Source organism: Mustela nigripes, chromosome 4, assembly GCF_022355385.1.
Source record: "Mustela nigripes isolate SB6536 chromosome 4, MUSNIG.SB6536, whole genome shotgun sequence".
NCBI classification, from domain to species: Eukaryota; Metazoa; Chordata; class Mammalia; order Carnivora; family Mustelidae; genus Mustela; species Mustela nigripes.
In genome coordinates, this window is record NC_081560.1 from 191,886,775 (window position 1) to 191,908,613 (window position 21,839).

The window sequence follows — 21,839 nt, forward strand, 5'->3', positions numbered from 1 at the left end:
AATTCTAAGGTTTGTTTTATGACCCAAGATACAGCTTTCAGTGAATGTCCCATGTGTGTGAAACAAACGTGTGTTCTTTAGTGTGTGTGGGTGGTTCCGCAGATGTGCAGTAGGTCCATTGGTTGGTGGGTTCCGATCTTCCACATCTTGCTGGTCTTACCTCCAGGAGTTTTGTCAGTTGCTGTGAGTGACATCTTGAAGTCTCCAACGAGAATTGTGGACTTGTCGATTTCTTTTTTCAGCTTTATCCATTTTTCTTCATATATTCTGAAGTTCTGTAGTTTGGCACATACACATTTAGGATTGTCCTATCTTTTTGGTGAATTCACCCTTTTTATTATTACACAATGTTCTCCATTATTCCTATAATTTTCTTTTATCTGAAATTTTTCTCTGATATCAGTACAGCTACTCCTGCCTTTTTGGACTAATGTTCACATAAAATATTTTTTCTTAAAAAAGCACGTATTTGGATCATTTAAAAAAATTTACTTGGCCAACATCTGTCTTTTGTGTATTTAGAACATTTGCATTTAAATTGTTACTAATGCCTTGGGGCTCATATCTGCCATTTACTTTTTATTTCCTCTTTGTTCCCCTATTTCTCAGGGGAACCCGAGTAAGCAAGGAACCTTACTTACTCTCAGGTGCCTGTTTCTTTCCCTTCTCTCCCTATGAGTCATATGAACATTTTTCAGACTTCTATTTTGGTATATTTATAATATTTTTGAGTTTTGTGTAATTTTCTCATTGGTTAACTTACATGTAATTTACATATGATATTCTACGTAACTTATAACAGCCTCTGGTGTTACCATTTTTTAAAAAGATTTTATTTATTTATTTGACAGACAGAGAGAGATCACAAGTAGGCAGAGAGGCAGGCAGAGAGAGAGGAGGAAGCAGGCTCCCTGCTGAGCAGAGAGCCCGATGCGGGGCTCGATCCCAGGACCCTGAGATCATGACCTGAGCCGAAGGCAGAGGCTTTAACCCACTGAGCCACCCAGGTGCCCCTGGTGTTACCATTTTAACACTTCAAGTGAAATATAGAAACCTTACTTATATTCAGGTTTTTTTTCTTTTTTCTTTTTTTCCCCTCCTGCTTTAAACAGAACTGTTTGGAGTATTTCCTCCATATTCACTGACTCCACCTCAGGCAGGGTTATAACATAAAATGTGATCAAAGAAACTGCAAAGTAAACGGTAGTATATTATGGCCACTTCGACTTTTACCCATTCTGTTGTTCTTTCCTTTCTGAAAGTCCCATCTTTTTGTAATTGTCTGCTTTCAGGTTGGGGGTTTTATTTGACCGTCATGTAACAGTATGTATGCTAGCATGACGCTCTCTTGTTTTCCTTCATTTGAGGGCGTCTTTATTTCCCCTTAATTTCTGCGGGGTAGTTTCACAGACATAGAATGCAGGCCTGACACATGCTCTCTTTCAGCCCTTAAAAGGGGTCTTTGGCAACCTACTGGTCTCCATTGCAGATAAGAAATTCGCTAGTACTCCTATTGGATTTCCTTTATAATGTGCTATTTTTCTTTGGCTCCTTTTAGTATTCTTTTATTTCTTAGTTTTCAAAATTCTACTTATGAGGTGCTTTGGTGTGGATTTCTTTGGATTCATCCTGCTTGGAATTTGCTCAGCTTCCTGAATCTGTACATCTGTGTCTTGGGAAGTTTTCAGCCATTGTTTCTTCCCATTCTTTTCTTTCCTCTCCTTCCTAGATCTCCAGTGATAAAACGTTAGTTCTTTTGTTATTGTCCCATAGGTCTCTGAGGTTGTATTAATTTTTTGTCTATTTTCTCTCTGTTGTTTACATTAAGGAAATACTATTTATTTGTCTTCAATTTGACTGATGCTGTCCTCTGGCGTTCTCATTCTACTCTTGAGTCCATTTAGTGGTTTTTATTTATTTATTTGAGAGAGAGAGCACACGTGCACAGGAGTAGGGGGAGTGGCAGAGGGAGAGGGAGAAGCAGACTCCCTGCTGAGCAGGGAGCCCAACGTGGGACTCGATCCCAGGACCCTGGGATCATGACCTGAGTCGAAGGCAGACACTTCACTGACTGAGCCACCAAGGCATCCCCATTTAATGAGTTTAAAAAAAACTTCAGCTGTTGTATTTTTAGTTCTATAATTTCTATTTGGTTCTTTAAAAGAATAATAGCTTTATTGAGCCTATAATTTATATATCACAAACGTATCCTTTAAAAGTCTATAATCAGTAGTTTTTAGTAGACTCAGAATTATACCACCATTGCCTCTGGCTGATTTCAGAACATTTTCATTTCCTCCAAAGGAAACCCCATACCTATTAGCAGTCGTTTCCAGTTCTACCCTCCCTGGCAACCGCTAATTCCCTTTCTCTGTCCATGGATTGGCCCAGTTGGGACATTTTATATAAATGGAGTCATACAGGTGAACTTCCGGTCTGACAACTCGCACTTGGCCTGATGTTTCCAAGATTCATTCCATTGTTCCCAGTGTCAGATCTTCCCTCCTTAGGGTGGCTGACTCATGGTCTGTGCTGTGGACAGTCCAAATATGCATTCATCAATTGATGTACATTTGCTTGCTTCCGTTTTTTGCTTATTATGAGTAATGCTGCTATGAACATTTATATACAGGTTTTTGTGTGGACAGGACTTGATTTCTCTTTGACGAGTGCCTAAGAGTGGGACTGCTGGGCTGACATTATGAACAGCTGCCAGACTGTTTTCCAAACTGGCTGCAGCGTTTCCCAGTCCTACGAATGTCCAGTGTTTCCACGCCCTCACCAGCAGTTCATTTTTATAACTTCTATGTCTTTCTTGAGATTTCCTGTGTTTTTTTTTTTTTTTCCATTTGTTTCAAAGGAGTTTGCAGTTTATCATGGAAGCATCTTTTGTGATGGCGACTTTAAACCCTCGGCAGATAGTTCTGAGACCTGCACCAGTTCATTGTATTTTATCATCAGATTATTTTTCTCCTGGTTTTTCAGATGATGGGTGATGTTCACTTGTACTCTGGACTGCGATGTTAGGAGACCCTTCCTTGTCAGCAGGTTGTCATCCTGTTTAAGTTCAGAGGATATGAACTTTTGTGGCTGTAGGTCCAATGACAGTTCATCTTCTGGGGGCCTTGCAAGGCTATCCTGGCCTGTCTCATTCTTCTGGTGCTGTGGGTCTTCCACTCAGACCCTGCTAGTCCCCAGAAGTCTGGTGTTACTGTGTTACTGTGTCGGGGAGCCAAGGCCACTGGGCCTGGGGTGGAGGGCAAGACATACAGGGCTATGCTGTCGCTGTGGCTGTGGGCAGATCAGACCTGTCTGACTGTGAGGTCTCAGTAAAGATACCCTGTCAGCAGTTAGTACTGTGGGAGGAAACCCACAGCCTGGGCCCCTCGCTTAGATCTGGCAATGCTCAGGGCTACCAAGGTCATTGGTTGCCCTGCTCAGAGACAGAAAGGCCCTAACTGTCCCCATTGGTTCCTGGAGGCTATGCGTGGCTCCTACTTCAGTATGTCTGACTCTGGACTATAATCTCTGCATTGTCCCTGTGGAGCAGCAGGAGCAGGCTGAGCTCTGGGGGTCACAGAGCCATGAAGACAGTTCTCTGGGCCTTGGGACTGGGGACCCTTCTCCTCACTCTCAGGGCAGTCCCCATTGGTAAGTTTCTCCTCCCCACATCCGTGGAAGTTTCTGGAAACCATCGCTCTGCAGAGCCTGAGACCCTGGGGTGTGGGGATCTCCTGCTGTGACCGGCTGTCTGTTGGGTGCTTGCTTAGCCCCAAGGGGGATGGGTCATCCTGGGGCCAGTGGGCATGTGGGCTCCAAAGTTTGTGTCTCTGGAGACTCTTGTTCTGAGAAAGACTGAGGAGATCTAACTCCATGGTGAACCCGGGGTGCAGGGCTGGGCCAGAGCCCGGGTGGAATGAGGGGACAGGGCTAGGGTCCCCGTGACCCCATGGACGGGAGGTGCCGAGGGCTCTTGCAGAGCGGCTGCTCCATCCGCTTTTCCTGGGGCTGCGGCGCTGCTGAGGGAGTGGGAGAGCTAGCTGTACTGGGCCATGAGGGTGACCATTCAGCTTGTGCTGGGACACGGAAGAGACCCAGTTCTAGGGAGTTGCAATAGCAAGGTGGGGGTCACAGCGGTGTGGGTCCAGTGGGTCCAGAAACCAAGAGGCAGGAGCATGTGTAGGAAGCTGTAGCGAGGGGGTTCTGCCAGACGGGCCAGCACGGAAAGGCTGCTGGTGAGAGAAGTCCCTGGGGGAGCTGCACACGCTAGCACGGGGCTCTGACTGGGTGAGTGGTCGTGCTGGCGTCAGACGGTGTGTGCGAGCGCACGTGTGTGCACGCGTGTGAGTTGTGCAGGGAGACAGGAGAGGGCGGCAGTGTCTAGGGCCCTGGAAACTGAAGGAAGGACATTTCACTGGGCAGGCTGTCCCAGGGCCCGGCCCAGGTGGCCTCGGAGCCGGCCAGTGAAGGCGCTGCAGGTGATGGTGGCAGGGGTCTGTGGCCAGTGATGCCATCGGGCGGGAGTGGCGTGGGAAAGCTAGAGGGGACCTCGTTTTGTGTGAAAGACACAGACACACGGTGCACAGTTTGGAGGGGGATGCGGAGGCTCTGGGGTTGTACCAGCGTTGAATGAAGACCCTCCAGGGTCGGTGAGACGAGTGGTGAGGGGGACATGCCTTCCTCTGGGTCTGTGTGCGGGAGTCTGCCCTCTGCCTCCTCCCTCTGTGAGGCCAGGATGGGCCCTGGATGTGGTCTGGGGTGGCCCAGGCTGGGACCTAGACTGCTCCGTGGCTGCTGTTGTGTTTCTCCCACACCAGCCCAGGAGGGGGTCATGAGAATGGGGGATCAAGGGCTGTGTAGGAAAAACCGGGGTGCAGAGGCCTAGACGGGGCATTCTTCTGGAAATGTGTCCTGGTCCTGGTAGGGTGGTCCATTTGGTCCTGGTCCAGGGAGCTGCCAAGGCCTGAAACCCGAGGAGGAGGCCTGCTTGGCGGGCAGAACTGGAAGGGCAGATGGCCAGGTGGTGGGGGTGGGGGTGAGCAGGGAGTGGAGCGCGGTGCGGGGCGTGCGGTGGGCCTTAGGCCCTCTAGTGGAGGTGGGGGTGATGACTGGGAGGTGTGGTGGGTGGTGGGAAGGACCGTGGAGGACAAGGGGCCTTTCTTGCCTGGGGGGCCCCAGAGGGCTCGGGAGGGAAGCAGAGAGCTTGACTGGAGGGGGCTTTGGAGGGGAGGACACAAGGCTGCCTGGGGGCAGTGGGAGGGTCTCCCTGTGACCCCACCCCGTCCCCTTTCGGGACTGCGTCTACTGGGGGCCTTGAGGGACCTGACTGCGCTGAGGCCTCAGAGCAAGACCTTGGAAGTGGCTCCAGGCAAACATAGTTGTCTTCAGACCCCAGCTGCTCCCTCCCCCAGGCCACAAAGACGGTTCCGGCCCCTCTGAGGCTGGCCTGTCCTTCTGCAGGCGGACCACGCGACCTGAGGCTGGCGTACAGACACAGTCCCTGCGACGGAGTGGTGCTGGTCCGCCACAAGGAGCAGTGGGGACACGTGTGCAACCAGGAGTGGACGTTGGCAGAGGCATCCGTGGTCTGCAGGCAGCTGGGCTGCGGCCATGCGGTGGGTGCACCCAAGTACGTCCCGTTGCCCGGGGAGATGGTGCGGCCGTGGCTTCACAACGTGTCTTGCAGGGGTGATGAGCCCTCCTTCTGGGAGTGCAGCCTCGGGGCCTGGACGCAGAGCGAGTGCCCTCATGAGTGGGTGGTGGTGGCTCTGTGTGCAAGTAAGTGTGCTGGAGGGGGCTTGGGGAGGGGGAGAAGGGTGGGTCTGGGGGCGGGGAGAAGGGGTTAGGGAAAGGGGGAGGGGCGGGGGGGGGGGGGGGGGGGGTCTGGGGGGGGGGAGGGGGGGCCCGGGGGGGGGGAGGGGCTCTGGGGTCTCTGGCTGGGGCTCCTCACTGGGCGTGAGAACCGCCCTCACCTGTAAAGCCTTCCGATCTCCATCTCTCGTGAGTCCTTTATTCTTTCTGTTCCAAGAGATGCTTATTTGCAGGGCACTATTCTAGATGCGGGGGGCGGGCAGCGGCGCGTAACTCAGACTAGACCCTGCTGCAGGAGCCTTTCCTCTCCCCCGGGAGGCAGGGAACAAAGGAGCAGGGCAGTGGTGTGGGAGGAGCAGGGAACACACGGGCGGGTGGGGGCTTGAGGACCACCCTGTCTTCTAGACACTTTAGGCCGAAACATGATTTCCAAAATGAGGTCCCTCTGTAGCATCCCGTCTGTGAGGCTGACCCACTACGCCCAGCATAAAGCGAAAATGCAGGGACCTGGGAAAACAGCAAGGTTTTCAAGACAGTGACAGGCCCAGGCCCCTCTGAGCGGGGGGGCCTGCTGGGTGGGGGGCCTTTGGGACCACCTGCTCTCAGAGAGGGCCCCATGCAGCCCAACACTGAGGCGCTGGAAGGAGCAGGGCTGGGCTCGGGCTGGAACCCAGGCCCAGTGTAGGGAATGCCGTGCCCAAATGGAGTCTGGTCGTTGAGGCAGGCCACAGGCTCCGAGTGGCCAAGCGGCCGGCAGAGTCCCCACCTTTAGCCCCATGGGCCTGTGGTTCTCAGATGGCACCTTTCGGGAGATCCGGCTGGTGAAGGGCCGCAGCCCCTGCTCTGGGCTCCCCGAGATCAGGAATGTGAACGGGGTGGATCGCCTCTGCGGCCTGCACGAGGAGGAGGCCACTGTGTTCTGCCGGGAGCTGGGCTGTGGGCCTGTGCTTCAGGCGCCGCGCCGAGATGTGGGTGTCGTCGGGAAGTACATGACGTGCAGGGGCACCGAGCCCACCATCCGGAACTGCAGGCTGAACAACAATCTGCGCAGCGGCTGTGATTTCCAGCAGGACGCGGATGTGGTCTGTACAGGTGAGGCCCCGCGCGCACCGCCCGAGTCCCCAGCGCAGGGCCCTGGGGCAGTTGCTGCTGGGAAGGGTCTCAGTCCTCCCCGCCCAATTGCCCCATCTCCTTCCGCCATTGGGCCCCTTGCCGTCTCAGAGGGATCAGGTCGGGGCGGCCTGGCAGGCAGAGAGGAGAGCCCTGTGCCGGGACCATCTGGCGTTCTCTGGCTCGGAGCTGTTTGGAACAGAGGCCTGGAGGTGAGGGCGCACAAAATTCTCTTGGATGGCCCACAGGGGCCTCCCCGAGGGCCCCGTGTGTTCTCCTTGCAGAGGTGTCCTGGCTCAGAGCCCCCAGGCCGGCGGGGGGCCTGGCTGTCCTGCAGCATTTGAGCTGGTGGAGTTGAGAGTGTCGCGTGTGCGACGCGAGCTGGCTGGCTGGTAGCTGTCCCTCCCAGTCCTGCCTCAAACGGGCAAGTGAAGCGGCCCTCAGGGATGCTGGCTCGGTTCTGGGAATGAGGAAAGGCTGAAGTGAGGTGGATGGGCCCCTGTCTTGGGTGCCCCCAAGAAGGCAGTGACCTGTGGCAGGAGAGGTGCCTTGACCGGGTTCCAAGACTATACAGAGCCTTAAGGCCCCTGCCCTGGGCAGGCAGAGACTGTGTGACACCTGTGAGCCCCTGGAGGAGGTGGCTCTGTCCTCTGGTCTCGGGAAGTGAGCAGTGACCCCTGCTTTGCTCTAGGTAGAGGGTGTCTGGGCCCTTGGCTCTCCGTTCCTGGCCCGGGCTTGTGGACCTACTGCTTCGGCCCAGGTGCTCGGCCCTGGCTGGAGCCTGTTGCAGTCCGGGGAGGTGGCTGAGCGGTTTGCCTGAGAGCATGACTCCTAACAGAGTTTGTGTCCCCCCCCCCCCCCCCGGGCACCCGGAAGCCCGGCTGGTGGGCGGTGAGCACCCCTGTGCCGGGCGTCTGGAAGTGAGGCGTGGCCTGACCTGGGGCACCGTCTGTGATGACGACCTGGACCAGGCCACGGCCCACGTGGTGTGCCGGGAGCTGCAGTGTGGCTCGGCCGTGTCCACGCCCGGGGGCGCCCACTTCGGTCGGGGCTCTGGGCCTGTGTGGACGGAGGCCTTCCGTTGTGCGGGCAACGAGTCTCTGCTGTTCCACTGCCCTCGGGGGCCGGGGCACCAGTGTGGGCATGGCCAGGATGCCGGGCTCAGATGCTCAGGTGAGACTAGGAGGGCCAGCCTCCAGTAGGCTTCCCTGCCGGGCCCCCTCGGTGACTCCCTCTGGGGGCTCTAAGCTAGGCTCATGAAGATGCCTCTGGCCAGGAGGGTGTGCGTGTTCCGGTTGAGGAAGTGTCGCCTCTGGGTTGAAGGAAGGGGAGGAGAAGGTTGTGCCCCCACCCCCTGCCCCCAGTTGCACACCATAGTCTTCCAGCCCATGCCTAGAGGCGTGATCTGGCTGCTGAGGGTGAGGAGGGGAGGGAGCTAGTGAGGCAGGCAAGGGCATGGCGTGGACACCGCCCTGGGTACAAAGGACGGAATCAGGTCTGTGGGGGAGGGGGATGCTGACACCCACTCCCCTCCTCAGAGTTCCGGCTGGTTAACGGCAGCAGCAGCTGTGAGGGGCGCGTGGAGCTCCAGGTGCAGCGGGCCTGGGCCCCCATCTGCGCGGCCCACTGGGACTCAGCAGACACCACTGTCCTCTGCCACCAGCTCAACTGTGGCAGCGCGGAGGCCACACCCCCAGGAGGCCACTTTGGGGGCGGGGACGCTCCCATCTGGCCTGATGTGTTTCACTGTGTGGGGACAGAACCCTATTTGTGGAATTGCGCAGTAGGCACCCTTGGGAGCGGGGTCTGTGCCCTGGGGAACGCGGCTGCCGTGGTCTGCTCAGGTGGGTCTGCGGGAGCCGGGCGGGCAGAGGGAGGCTGGGAGTGGGCGGGGTTCTGCCGGGAGGTGGTGGTCCCCTCCCCTTCACAGGCGGAGAGTCCCTCCCCCTGACCCTCTGTCCGGGCGTCCTCCCCAGGTCTCCTCCACGCCCTGCGGCTGAGGGACGGACAGAGCCGCTGCGATGGCCGCGTGGAGGTCTCCCTGGACGGGGTGTGGGGCCGCGTCCTGGACGATGCGTGGGACCTGCGCGGCGCCCACGTGGTGTGCAGGCAGCTGGGCTGCGGACTGGCTGACCGGGCCTACGATGCACCTGCGCCCCAGCGCGGGGCCGTCCCCGTGGGGCTGAGCCACGCGCGCTGTCAGGGCACCGAGACCCGCCTGACCCAGTGCAACGTGTCCGCATCCCCGCTGGTACCCGCGGGGGCCGCGCGGGACGTGGGCGTCGTGTGCTCGGGTGAGTGAGTGCCCGGGCCTCCCGCCCATCTGCCCGCGGGCGGGCCGCCCTGACTCCCGGCGTGTCCCTGCAGGGAGCCTGCGGGTGCGGCTGGCCGCGGGGCCCCACCGCTGTGCGGGGCGCGTGGAGGTGCTGCACGGAGGCGTGTGGGGCACTGTGTGTGACGATGGCTGGGACCTGCGGGACGCCCACGTGGTCTGCCGGCAGCTGGGCTGCGGCCAAGCCCTCCGCGCCCTGGGGGCCGCGCCCTTCGGTGCGGGCTCGGGGCGCATCTGGCTGGACCAGCTGGGCTGCAGCGGCCGCGAGTCTGCGCTGTGGCAGTGCCCGTCGCGGGGCTGGGGCCAGCAGGACTGCGGGCACAAGGAGGACGCGGGCGTCGTCTGCTCAGGTCGGTCCTGTTCGTCCAGTGTCTTCCTGGGGCAGCTGGGTATCAAATGGCCGCGCTGCCCGAGGGAGTGACACAGCGCACACTTGCCTTCCTCGGATTCCGCTCGCCCTCTTCCCGGCTGGACGTGCGCTCTTCACCCTGTTGCGGGAGGGGCGCGGGAAGGGGGTGGGGGACAGGGCGGGACAGGGAACCCCAGGGCGGGTCTGCTCTGATGCTGCTGGCGGTCTCTCATGGTTTGCCCCTCTTTCTGATTTTGTCTTGTTTTATTTTTCCTCTCTTTCCCTGTGTTCATCTCTTTTGTTTCCTAAATGCCAATACGAGTGAGATCATGTGATTATTGTTTTTCTCTGATGGACTTCCCCTAGCAAAATACCCGCTAGTTCCATCCGTGCTGTTGCAAACGGCAAGATTTCATTTTTTTTGGTGGCTGAGTAATACTTCATTGTATATATGAACCACATCTTCTTTATCTGTTGGTGGACATCTAAGCTCTTTCCATAGTTTGGCCATTGTGGACATTGCTGCTATGAACATTGGCGTGCGGCTGTCCCTTCAGATCACGACATTTGTATGTTTGGGGTAAATCTCTAGCAGTGTGATTGCTGAGCCATAGCGCAGCTCTATTCTTAACGCCGTGAGGAGCCTCCCTGCTGTTTTCCAGAGTGGCCGCACCAGTTCACATTCCCACCAACAGTGCGAGAGGCTCCCCTTTCTCTGTATCCTTACCAATATGTGTTATTTCCTGACTTGTCAATTTTGTCCATTCTTACTGGCATAAGATGGTATCTCATGGTGGTTTTGATTTGTATTTCCCTGATGCCGAGTGATGTGGAACATTTTATTCATGTGTCTTTTGGCCATTTGGATGTCTTCTTTGGAGAAATGTCTGTTCATGTCCTTTGCCCATTTCTTGACTGAATTATTTGTTCTTTGGGTGTTGAGTTTGCTAAGTTCTTTTTTTAAAAAAATATTTATTTGACACAGACAGAGATCACAAGTAGGCAGACAGGCAGGCAGAGAGAAAGAGGAAGGAGCAGGCTCCCCACTGAGCAGAGAGCCCCATGCGGGGCTCGATCCCAGGATCCTGAGATCATGACCTGAGCTGAAGGCAGAGGCTTAACCCACTGAGCCACCCAGGCGCCCCATGATAAGTTCTTTATAGATCTTGCATACTATCTGATATGTCACTTGCAAATTCTTTCTACCATTCCGTTGGTTGTCTTTTGGTTTTGTCCTTTGCCGTGCAGAAGCTGTTTATCTTGATAAAGTCTCAACAGTTCACTTTTGTCTTTGTTTCTGTTGCCTTTAGAGATGTGTCTAGTGAGAAGTTGCTATGGCTGAGGTCACAGAGGTTGCTGCCTGTGTTCTGCTCTAGGATTTTGATGCATTATTATCTCACATTTGGGACTTTTGTCCCTTTTGAGTCTATTTTTGTGTATGGCATAAGAAAATTGTCCAGTTTCATTTTTCTGCATGTGGCTGTCCAGTTTTCCCAACACCATTTGTTGAAGAGACTGTCTTTTTTCCATTGGACATTATTTCCTGCTTTGTCGAAGATTAGTTGACCCTAGAGTTGAGGGTCCATTGCTGGGCTCTCTGTTCTGTTCCATTGATCTGTGTGTCTGTTTTTGTGCCAGTACCATGCTGTCTTGATGATGACAGCTTTGTAATAGAGCTTGAAGTCTGGAATTGTCATGTCTCCAGCTTTGGTTTTCTTTTTCAACATTCCTTTGACTATTTGGGGTCTTTTCTGATTCCATACAAATTTTAGGATTATTTGTTCCAGCTCTGTGGAAAAAGTTGATAGTATTTTGATAGGGATTTCTTTGAATGTGTAGCTTGCTCTGGGCAGCGTAGACCTTTTAACAATATTTGTTCTTCCAATCCATAAGCATGGAATATTTTTCCATTTCCTTGTGTCTTCCTCAATTTCTCTCATGAGTGTGCTATAGTTTTTAGGCATTTTACCTCTTTGGTTGGGTTAATTCCTGGGCATCTTACAGTTTTGGGTGTAATTGTAAATGGGATCATCTCCTTAGTTTCTTCTTCTCCAGTTTCATTGTTAGTGTATATAACTGATTTCTGAGCATTGATTTTATATCCTGACACTTTGCTGAATTCCTGTATGACTTCCAGCAGTCTTAGAGTGGAGTCTTTTGGGATTTCCACATCAAGTATCATATCATCTGCAAATAATGAGAGTTTGACTTCTTCTTTGCCAATTTGGATGCTTTTTACTTCTTTCTGTAGTCCGATTGCTGAGGCCAGGACTGCTAGTACTATGTTGAACACTGGTGGTGAGAGTGGACATCCTTGTCATGTTCCTGACATTAGGGGAAAAGCTCTCAGTTTTCCCCATTGAGAATGATATTCACTGTGGACTTTTCAAATATGACTTCTATGATATTGAGGTACGTTCCCTCTCTCCCTACACTGCAGAGAGTTTGATCAAGAAAGGATGCTGTACTTTGTCAAATGCTTTTCCTGCATCTATTGAGAGGATCCTATGGTTCTTGTTCTTTCTTTTATTAATGTATTGTATCACACTGATTGATTTGTGGATGTTGAACCAACCTTGCAGCCCAGGAATAAATCCCACTTGGTCGTGGTGAATAATCCTTTTGATGGACTGTTGCAGGGAATGATCCAAATATTTTGGCACCCAGGTTGAGACCTGGTTTGTGACCCCATATGTGATCTGTTCTGGAGAATGTTCCATGTGCAGTGGAGAAGAATGTGTATTCTGTTGCTTTAGGATGGAATGTTCTGAATGTGTCTGTGAAGTCCTTCTGGTCCAGTGTGTCATTCAAAGCCCTTGTTTCCTTGTTGATCTTCTGCTTAGATGATCTGTCCATTGCCATGAGTGGGGTGTTAAAGTCCCCTACTACTATTGTATTATTACTCATGTGTTTCTTTAATTTTGTTATTTACTGGTTTATATAATTGACTGCTCCCATGTTAGGGGCATAGATATTTATAATTATTGGATCTTCTTGTTGGATAAACCCTTAAATTATGATATAGGGTCCTTCCTCATGTTTTTTTACAGTCTTTGGTTGAAAATGTAATTTGTCTGATTTGGGATTGTTACTCCAGCTTTCTTTTGATGTCCATTAGCATGATAAATATTCTCCATGCCCTCACTTTCAATCTGCAGGTGCCTTTGGGTCTAAAATGAGTCTCTTCCAGATAGCATATTGATGAGTCGTGGTTTTTTAAATCCATTCCAATACCCTGTGCCTTTTGATTGGGGCATTCAGTCCATTTACCTTTGGAGTAACTATTGAAAGATATGAATTTAGGGCCATTGTATTACCTGTAACATCCCTGTTTCTGTATATTGTCTCTGTTCCTTTTTGGTCTCTGTTACTTTTGGACTCTCTCTTAGCTTAAAGGATCCCCTTTAATATTTCTTGCAGGGCTGGTTTAGTGATCACAAATTCTTTTAGTTTCTGTTTGTCCTGGAAGATTTTGATCTTTTCTTCTACTCTGAATGACAGTCTTGAGGGATAAAGTATTATGGGCTGCTAAATTTTTCTCATTTAGCACTTGGATTATTCTGTATTTTGAACGATTTCCAAGGACGGATTTCTGGACAATTAACTGACACCCACTAAGATCCTGCAGCTGGGGATTCATTCTGGTCCCCTGAGGTTAACATTTCCCTGCCTCCCTGGGGTGGGAGATTGTCATGGGGGTGTGTGATTGAGGGGTTAGATGCCCGTGAGCAACATTGATCTTGGTGCTGCGACCCTCTACGTTTTGGCTCCTCCCTTGGAAATTTCCCCTGGCCTGACTGCTCTTTTCTTCCAGGGTCAGTGGCTCTGAGGCTGCGAGGTGGCATCCACCACTGTGCTGGGTGGCTGGATGTGTTCTACAATGGGACATGGGGTGCCGTGTGCAGTAATGCCCTGAAGGACATCTCCTTGTCCATCATCTGCAAGCAGTTGGGCTGTGGGGAGCAGGGCTGGCTAGAGAACAAGCCTGTCCACAGCAGCTTGGGCACCTCCTGGGTGGATGACATCGAGTGCCGCAGGCTGAGGAACTCCACGCTGTGGCAGTGCCCCTCGGCGCCATGGCACCCACACTCCTGTGCCCCTGGAGAGGAGGTCTGGATCACCTGTGCAGGTGGGACATGGGCAGTTTCTGAGAGCTCACCCACAGGAGCTGCCACTGATCCTGACTCAGGGCCTGGCATCCTGTGGGTTCTACAGACTTCATTCTGAAGCTTTTCAGGGCAATTACAATGGGATGGTGACTATGTAATCCAATAGGATTGTCAGAGAAAATGATACAGGATTCCGGGGAGACCCTCAACTGCTCATCCACCCACAGCTGCCCAGGTACCCTTTCGCCCATTTCCCTGTCCACCCTTCATCTTGGTCCTGCCCTGCAGTGACCACAGCTCCCTTTTTCAGAGGAGGGTATGCTGCGTGTGCGTGGGGGCAAGGACAGCTGCTCTGGCCGTGTGGAGCTCTGGCATGCTGGCTCCTGGGGCACCGTGTGTGATGATTCCTGGGACCTGGCAGATGCAGAGGTCGTGTGCCGCCAGCTGGGCTGTGGCCCAGCTCTGGGTGCCCTTGCAGGGGCCGCCTTCGGGCCAGGCTCGGGCCCTGTGTGGCTGGATGAGGTGGGGTGCCGTGGCAGTGAGTCGTCCCTGTGGAGCTGTCCTGCAGAGCCATGGGGACTTGGAGACTGTGGACACAAGGAGGATGCTGGTGTGCACTGCTCCCGTGAGTGGGCAGGGGGCAGTGGGCCAGGCAGGGTGGGAGGGATTGCTGGGGGCTGGGGTGGGCGTTGCCAGAAGAGGTCCTTGGAATATCCCCCAAAACGTGGCCCTAAGGCTGTACCTGAGCTGGGTTCCTCTGGCTGCCTCTGTGGCTGTCCCATGGCATGTTGGGCTCAGGCTGAGTGGGACTGGGACACTTGGCTGAGGGTCTGGGCTGCCCAGGGCTGTGGCTGCCTCCCCTCCTTTGCCCTCGGATCCCTCTGATTTCTCCTGCAGGTGACAGGGGAACCACGGCCTTGCCACCGGCACTGGCACAGACATCGGGTAGGTGTGTTCTCCCCCAAGTCTCAGCTCATGCCCTCCTGTCTGGTCCCAACTCAGAGGGGCCCTACAATGGGTTCTGCACAGAGGGGTGCCCTGGAGTTTCCTATGGGTGCCAAGGCCCCAGGCAGCCCCTCCTTAGGTTGGTTGGGCCAAGGTCTGGAGGACCAGGAACACCCCTTCCTCTGAGGAAGAGGGCCAGCCTATATGGAGGGCCAAGCCAAGCCCAGGCCTTGACCAGTCATTTCTCTGGGGTCTTTCTTTTACCGGCTGGGGGGTTTGACCTGGGAACACTCTCACTCCCTTCTGGCCCCCTCCCTCCTGGTACTTCTCTCTCCTGGCCCCCTCCCTCCTGTGTCCCCCCCTTCCTCACCTTTGCCCTGTGACCTCAGGGCTATCTCTAGGAGAGGAGCACAAGGCCCATCTCTCCTGTGGGTGTCTTCCCCCTCCCTGAGAGGCTCAGGTGGTCCAGACCCAAGGTCACAATACCCCAGGCACACAGGGGAGACCCCACCTCTCACTGTCCCCACAGGCCACCCCTCAGCCCCTTCGCCTGCCCTCAAGACCAGGAACCTGCCCATGACGTTTTGCCTTGTCCTCGGCACCCTTCTGGTTATCGTCTCCCTGGTCCTGGGGGTGCAATGGTACCGTGGCAGAGCCCACAGGGGTAGGTGGGTGTGGCTGGGAGCATGTGCTCTGGGGATGGGGATGCCGGGGGTGCACACTCTGAGACCCTAGCCCTTCACAGGCCTCTTCTCTCCTGGGAACTGCTCTGCATGTCTGGTCTCACCCAGACCCCACTGCATGGTGACTTCTCAGTGACACCCTTGGGCCCATGAGTTTCCAGGGTCAGGGAACCATGGACCCTGCTCTGCTTCTGAGAGGTGGCCTGGGTGTGAAAACAAGTCCCCAGGGGTGTCCCGATTCCTTATGCCATCTGTGTGGTGGGGTTGAACAGCCATGGGAGCCCAGGGAGACGTGTGGCCCCTTGTGGGAGATGTTGCTCTTGGTAGGCCAGGCTACACGGGAGACCCCACAGGGCCAGCAGGGGTTGGGCTCAGACGGAGGGAGGGTCTCTTCTAGGGGGCTCTGGTGTGGCCTTTTCAGGTTCCAGAATGTTGGGGAGTCTGGCCTCGGAAGCTGTTTATGAGGACATTGGAGCTGTCCCCATGGGGGAGAAAGACGAGGGACCCAGAGTGTCCCAGGACCTGGCTCTGGAGGAGGCGTATGACGATGCAGCGGAGCCAGACCTGGGCCCTGAGGAGGAGGAGGAAGAGGAGGAGGCACCCCTGAGCCCCACCGGTGTGCACCTCTGCATGCTGGCATCTGTCGCGCTCTTCCTTCTGTACTGCTCCTATGTGCGGGGCTCTGCACTGGCCAGTGCCTACATTTAAAGACCCTGAGAGCCATCTGCCCGTGTGTCCATGTCCCTCACTCCTGCGCCACAGGCTGGGTTGTCCCTTCAGAGCTGCTCCCTCGACAGGAATCTTCTTGTGGGGGATGTGGAGTTTAGAGAGGGTCCTGCAGTTTCCCTTGGGTTTCTTTTCATGGCTGCCCCCAGGGTTCCTCTAGTGCCTTGTCCTGTTCGGCTGCAGGGGGCCTGAGCCGTCAGGGTGGGAGGGGGTACAGTGTGACCCTGGCTCTATTCCTTGTCTGGCCTCTGGTTTCAAGTGACACACCAGGGCCCAGAAGTGGTGGGGGCTCGGAGGGGTGGCCAAGGGGCCCAACGTGCGTCTTTCTCCTTCAACACAGGTGGGGCTCCTTGTAGCCTCTGCCCCAAAGCTTGGCCTGAGACAGAAGACACAGCATGCCCTGGGACGTGATGACAGTGAGCTGGCCATGGCGACATCAGTGACACGGGGTGGGGGTGGGGCGGTTGGGGAGGAAGCCCAGGCCCTGGGGCGCTTTCATTGTCCTCACTTCAAAAGGAGATGTCATTAAAGTCCCTTTGAACTCACTCATTCATGCATTAATTCATCTCAGGAGCATTCCTCAGACCACCTCTCCCAGCCCAGGTGCAGTTCTCAGCGACCCCCTCTTCGCCTTGGTCCCATGTGGGCGCGCGTCTTCCGCGATCCGCACCCTCAGCGTCCTGCTCACGTGGGTCTCGGGCGTGCATCGTCGGCGTGGGGCGTCGTCGGAGCGGGGCCCGGAAGAACCAGCTCCTGGAGCGCCGCCTCGCAGAGAGCGCAGGAACCGGCCCCGGTGTTCTGCCGTGTCGGGGTCCCCAGCGCTCACAGAGGGACGCAGCCCTTTGTAGCCACGCCCACTCTGGCCACTGCCTGCCCCCCTCGCTCCCTCCCACCATTCCCCCCGACACACCCTCCCCAACCAGGTCCCCACCTGGACCCCAACCAGGACCACACCCCTGACCACATTCTCCCTGACCACACGCTGGCCACACCCTCTGCATCTTTGCACTGGACATCCCGCGGGCCTGGGGGTTGGGGGAAGGTGCAGCAGGAGTGCGTCCCTGGGGTCAGGAAGGAGAGAAGGGAGCTGGCAGGAACTGGGGACATCCCTCTGGGGGTCTGGGCATGGGACAGGGGACCTGGAAGACGCGGAGAGCAGCGTAAGGGTGTCAGCTGAGCAGAGAGGGTCGGGAGTGTGCAAGGTTCCCCTACGTGTGCCGCACTTCCCAAGTGCTTAGTGCTGCCCGGGCTGGACGGTGCCCCCTCCGGCTATGTGCCGAGCTCTCTCCCAGGGGCCCTCGCCCTTTCAGTCCCTTTGTAGGGTTCTGATTAGGCAGCTTGTGAGTGAAGTGCATTGGGGGACCCACTCGAAGCAACTGCAGGTCCCTGGTGCCCTGAGACCCGAGCTGGGGGTGCCACTTAGTGCTGGGAGAGGCTGTGGCTCAGGAGCTGCTGCCCAGAGGGTTCTGCGGATGGGGGCCTCCTGCCCTCTCCAGGCTCTCCTTGCCTCCTCCATACTGTCTGAAAACCTGAGCGGCCCTCTCGAAAACGGGTCATCTGGCAAAGCTTTGGATAGCAGCCATTACTGATCTGATTCTGTTTATAAAATAATATGCGTTTCTTACCGCAAATGCAAAAACTTATAGAACCAAGAAAGAGGTTGGAAAACACTTGTTCTACACCCAGAAATGAACACCTCGGCATCCTGATCGACATCCACGAGACCTTTTCTATGCACTGATGCGCATCTATGAGTGCGGTTGACGCGGTGCATGGTCCGTGTGCTGCGTGTTTTGCTCCGGAGACGCGCAGACGTGTCCGTGTTAAGTGCCCGATGTCTGCCGAGTAGCCCTCCGCACGTGTCTTCTATCATTTATCCTCACTCCGTTGCACTTGTGACGGCTCTCCGAAGCCCCCGTCCTCACAAAGAGAGGTGTGTGCACCCTTCGTGATGGCTGACCACAGTCAGGCATTTTTTAAGGGTTCCGAGCAGATTGCTGTCTGTCCACAACGCCCCCGGAGCTTGGATTGACCTTTTGCGTGGGGCAAGGGAAGGTGGGGCCTCCAGGAAGCCTCCAGGAGCCTCACACCTGGGTGTGTGGGAAGCCCAGCCCAGGCCTCCCCACCTGCCACTGGTGCTGTGTGGGTGTGGCAGGGTGGCCCTGGGCGGCTGGGAGGTGGGCGGCGCTTCCTTCCCGAACCGCTCCCTGCCGAGCTGCAGCCCACCTCCTGCAGGGGCATGGGGCCCCCTCTCCGTGCCCAGGGGGCTGCAGCGGTGGGAGACCCCTCCTCCTGGCCTGTTGGATGCCCCCTCCAGGTGAGTGTGCTGCTGTCCACAGGGCCCTGGGCTCCAAGAGGTCCCCGAGCGGAGGGGACCATAGCACCCGGGCCCCAGAGAGACGGGCTGTCTCAGCCCTTTGCAGGCAGAGTGAACCGTCTGTGTTCAGGTGAAGAGCCGAGACCCTCACTCTGTGGAGATTCCTCAGGAAAGGATCCTCGGGCGTTCATTTTTGCTAAATCTTTAATTTCTTAATGTCATGGACACCATTGAAATAAAGTGTGAGCAAACTTAGGAAAATTAAAATTAAGGATCCAAATTGAGATGGAAGGTGAATATTTGATCTCTAATTTTTGAAATTTCTGGACCAAGGGTCCTTGAGTGCAGCATTTTTGCCATGTACAGCCTTCCTGTGCTCTCGCTCCGGAGGCCGTGTCTGGGGGTCACTGGGGCTGCTGGGAGCAGACAACACTGGGAGGCCCTGGCGCATATGCCCCCCTGCCCCCACAAGGGCTCTGAGTGCCCTGGTCGGGCTGTGACTAGGCACCAGGGTTGAAGACTGACCAGGCGATGCACGTTCCAGTCAGGCACGCAGTCCCGGCCTGGGGAAGGGGCCCTAGGCCCCCAGGACAGAGCTGAGGGTGCTGTGTTCATCTATCCCTGGCCCCCACGTGGCCTGAGGAGGTGGGAAGTGAGCCTTTGCTGTCACAGTCTGCGTGGGGCTGGGACCTGGGAGACGCTGAGGGACGAGACGGTCCTCCTAATCCACGGGTCGCCCCACCCCCAGACTTCCAGTCCTGGCCTAAGGACCCCTTGGCCCATGGGGGCTGTGCTGGGCCAAGGGATCCTGGTCCTCCTGTGTCCTTCTTCCCTGTGGGCCTGGAGGGTGGGGCAGTCGGTCCCTTGCCCGGAGGCCTGCCAAACGTCTCCCCTGCCCTAGATGGACTGTTTCAGTTCAGTGTCCTCCCCAGGCCACAAGGAGGCCCAGCTGGGGTGCGCCGGGCACCCCTGTGCCAGCCTCTGGAAGTGAGGTGTGGCCTGACCTGGGCACCGTCTCCAATGCCCACCTGGACCGGGCCAAGGCCCACGTGGTGTGCCGGGAGCTGCAGTGTGGCTGGGCGGTGTCCACGCCTGGAGGCGCCCAGTTCAGCCAGGGCTCCGGGCCTGTGTGGACGGAGGCCTTCCGTGGTGCAGGTGTCTCTGCTGTCCCACTGCCCTCGGGGGCCGGGGCACCAGCGTGGGCACCGCCCGGAGGCCGGGCTCAGATGGGAAGCAGGAAGATTGTGTTTCTTTCGCTGTGAAGGGCACTGTTCTCTCACTTTCCTTTGGCGTTGGTCATCGCTGCTCTGTAGAGGTTCAGCTGATTTTTATGTATTGATCTTGTACCATCAACTTTCCTGAATTTATTTAATAGTTTCTTTTTTTAAGGATTCTGTAGGGTTTTCTACATAGAGGATCATGTCTCTATGAATACAGATATTTTACTTGTTTTTCCCATCTGAATGCCTTTTTCTTTTTTCTTGCCTCATTGTTCAACTAGAGCGTGCATCTGGCATTGACTGGGAGCCATGGGAAAGGGGTCCCATCTGCCCCCGCTGCGAGGGGAGCTTGCCGGCCACCGCCGCTGAGCCCCGTGCACGCTGTGGGCTTTTCACGTCCGGCCTGGGTTGTGTTGAGAAACGCTCCTTTCCTTTCCAGCTGAAGGGTTTTCCCCTGCCGCGCGGCTGGGTGGTGTCGGACACCCTCTCTGCCTCAGTCCGGACACTCATGTTCCGTTGTCTCCTTTATGAGCGAAGTGGACAGTCTGGGGCTGGGCTTTTCTTTGCTCAGAGATTTTGGTTTACTCATTCATTCTCTTTATTTTTTATAAGTCTTCTCAGATTTTCTGTTTATTTTGGGTCAGTTTGGTAGTTGGTGTTTCTGGAGATCTGCGCGTTCCCTCTGGGTTTTGTCGCGTGCTGGCTCCCGGCGCACCACGTTCACTTCTGTTCTGTTGGGTTGGAATGCCTCCACTTCTGTTTCTGAGTTTAGGAACTTGAGGCTTTTCTAATGTTTTCATGGTCAATCTAGGTAAATGTGAATTTTATTTACCTTTTCAAAAAATATTTTATTTACTTAACAGGGAGAGAGTGAGAGAAGGAACATAAGTGGGGGAGGGGCAGAGGGAGAAGCAGGCCTCCTGTGGAGCAGGGAGCCGCACCGGGACTCGATCCCAGGACCCCGAAATCATGACCTGAGCTGACAGCCAGAGTCAGACGCTCAACCGACCGAGCCACCAAGGTGCCCCTGGCTCGCACATCTTCCAACGAGAAATCTGCTTGCGGTTTTTTATGTTTGTTCTTTCATGTGTGACCTTTCTTTATGCCTTTGATTCCTCTTACGGTTCGCTACTGATTGTCAGACATTGCACAACGGTGAGTTTTGATGGGTTGCTGTGTGTTCATGCTGCTTGTGGTGACTGTGGGGATTCCTGTATCTAGAAAATCTTTGAAAAACTTTTGACCAATTTTCTTTGCTGTTTCCACCCCTCACTCCAGTATTGGGAATCCACTTACATATCTGACAGATGCTCAATATTGCCTTATGGGTCACCTGAGATGCTCACTTTTCAGTCTATTCTACTTCACCTAGCTTTTCTTTTTTTTTAAGATTTTATTTATCTATTTATTTGTCAGAGAGAGAGAGAGCGCGAGCACAAGTAGGCAGAGTGGAGGCAGAGGCAGAGAGAGGAGCAGGCTCACCGCTGAGCAAGGAGCCCAATGCAGGACTTGATCCCAGGACCCGGGGATCATGACCTCAGCCGAAGGCAGCAGCTTAACCACTGAGCCACCCAGGCGCCCCAGGCTTAACTTCTTAACAATTTAAATTCAGTTAGGCAGGTATAGCACCTCATAGTTTTTGATGTAGTGTTCAACGACTCATTAGTTGTGTACAACACCCCATGCTCATCACATGTGCCCTCCTTAATGCCCAGCACCCTGTTACGCCCCCTCCAACCCCTCTCGCCCCTGACCCTTGTTTGTCTCCCGGGGTCCAGAGTCTCTCATGGTTCGTCTCCATCTCTGATTTCCCCCGCTTCAGTTTCCCTCCCTTCCCTTATGGTCCTCTGCTCTGTTCCTTATGTTTCACATATAAGTGAAACCATATCATAATTGTCTTTCTCTGCCTGACTTCTTTTACTCAGCATAATCTCCTTCAGTCCCGTCCATGTTGATGCAGATGGTGGGGTATTCATCCTTTCTGATGGAAGCATAATACTCCATTCTATATACGGACCATATCTTTTTTATCCATTCGTCCATTGAAGGGTGTCTTGGCTCTTTCCAGTTTGGCGACTATGGCCATTGTTGCTATGAACTTTGGGATAGAGATGGCCCTTCTTTTCACTACATCTGTATCTTTGGGATAAATACCCAGTAGTACAATTTCAGGGTCACAGGGAAGCTCTATTTTTAATTTCTTAAGGAATCTCCACCCTGTTTTCCAAAGTGGCCAC

The 21,839-nt window shown here is 54.8% G+C and overlaps 2 protein-coding genes across 2 annotated transcripts; both read left to right on the plus strand.

The window, feature by feature from the left end:
- The first annotated feature begins 3,444 nt into the window (after window positions 1-3,444).
- Window positions 3,445-7,362, plus strand: LOC132016914 (scavenger receptor cysteine-rich domain-containing protein SCART1-like). Its single transcript, XM_059398919.1, has 3 exons — window positions 3,445-3,651; window positions 5,461-5,778; window positions 6,607-7,362. Exons 1-3 carry the CDS (start codon window positions 3,585-3,587, stop codon window positions 7,263-7,265), a joined length of 1,044 nt encoding a protein of 347 aa, XP_059254902.1. The 5' UTR covers window positions 3,445-3,584; the 3' UTR covers window positions 7,266-7,362.
- A 383-nt stretch (window positions 7,363-7,745) lies between these two features.
- LOC132016507 (scavenger receptor cysteine-rich domain-containing protein SCART1-like) lies at window positions 7,746-16,542 on the plus strand. The gene is made up of 11 exons (XM_059397800.1): window positions 7,746-8,094; window positions 8,460-8,765; window positions 8,898-9,215; window positions 9,289-9,603; window positions 13,417-13,731; window positions 13,878-13,946; window positions 14,022-14,336; window positions 14,609-14,656; window positions 15,186-15,320; window positions 15,761-15,955; window positions 16,406-16,542. The coding sequence occupies exons 1-11, from the start codon at window positions 7,746-7,748 to the stop codon at window positions 16,474-16,476; spliced, it is 2,436 nt and encodes an 811-aa protein (XP_059253783.1). The 3' UTR covers window positions 16,477-16,542.
- The last annotated feature ends 5,297 nt before the right edge of the window (window positions 16,543-21,839 follow it).

What these genes read in the sequence shown, in the direction of transcription:
- LOC132016914 (XM_059398919.1), top strand. Translation starts at nt 3,585, where the DNA reads ATGAAGACAGTTCTCTGGGCCTTGGGACTGGGGACCCTTCTCCTCACT. An exon ending in TCTCAGGGCAGTCCCCATTG is followed by an intron (nt 3,652 to 5,460) that starts GTAAGTTTCTCC and finishes GTCCTTCTGCAG; the next exon opens with GCGGACCACGCGACCTGAGG. An exon ending in GGTGGTGGCTCTGTGTGCAA is followed by an intron (nt 5,779 to 6,606) that starts GTAAGTGTGCTG and finishes TGTGGTTCTCAG; the next exon opens with ATGGCACCTTTCGGGAGATC.
- LOC132016507 (XM_059397800.1), top strand. Translation starts at nt 7,746, where the DNA reads ATGACTCCTAACAGAGTTTGTGTCCCCCCCCCCCCCCCCGGGCACCCG. An exon ending in TGCCGGGCTCAGATGCTCAG is followed by an intron (nt 8,095 to 8,459) that starts GTGAGACTAGGA and finishes TCCCCTCCTCAG; the next exon opens with AGTTCCGGCTGGTTAACGGC. An exon ending in GGCTGCCGTGGTCTGCTCAG is followed by an intron (nt 8,766 to 8,897) that starts GTGGGTCTGCGG and finishes CGTCCTCCCCAG; the next exon opens with GTCTCCTCCACGCCCTGCGG.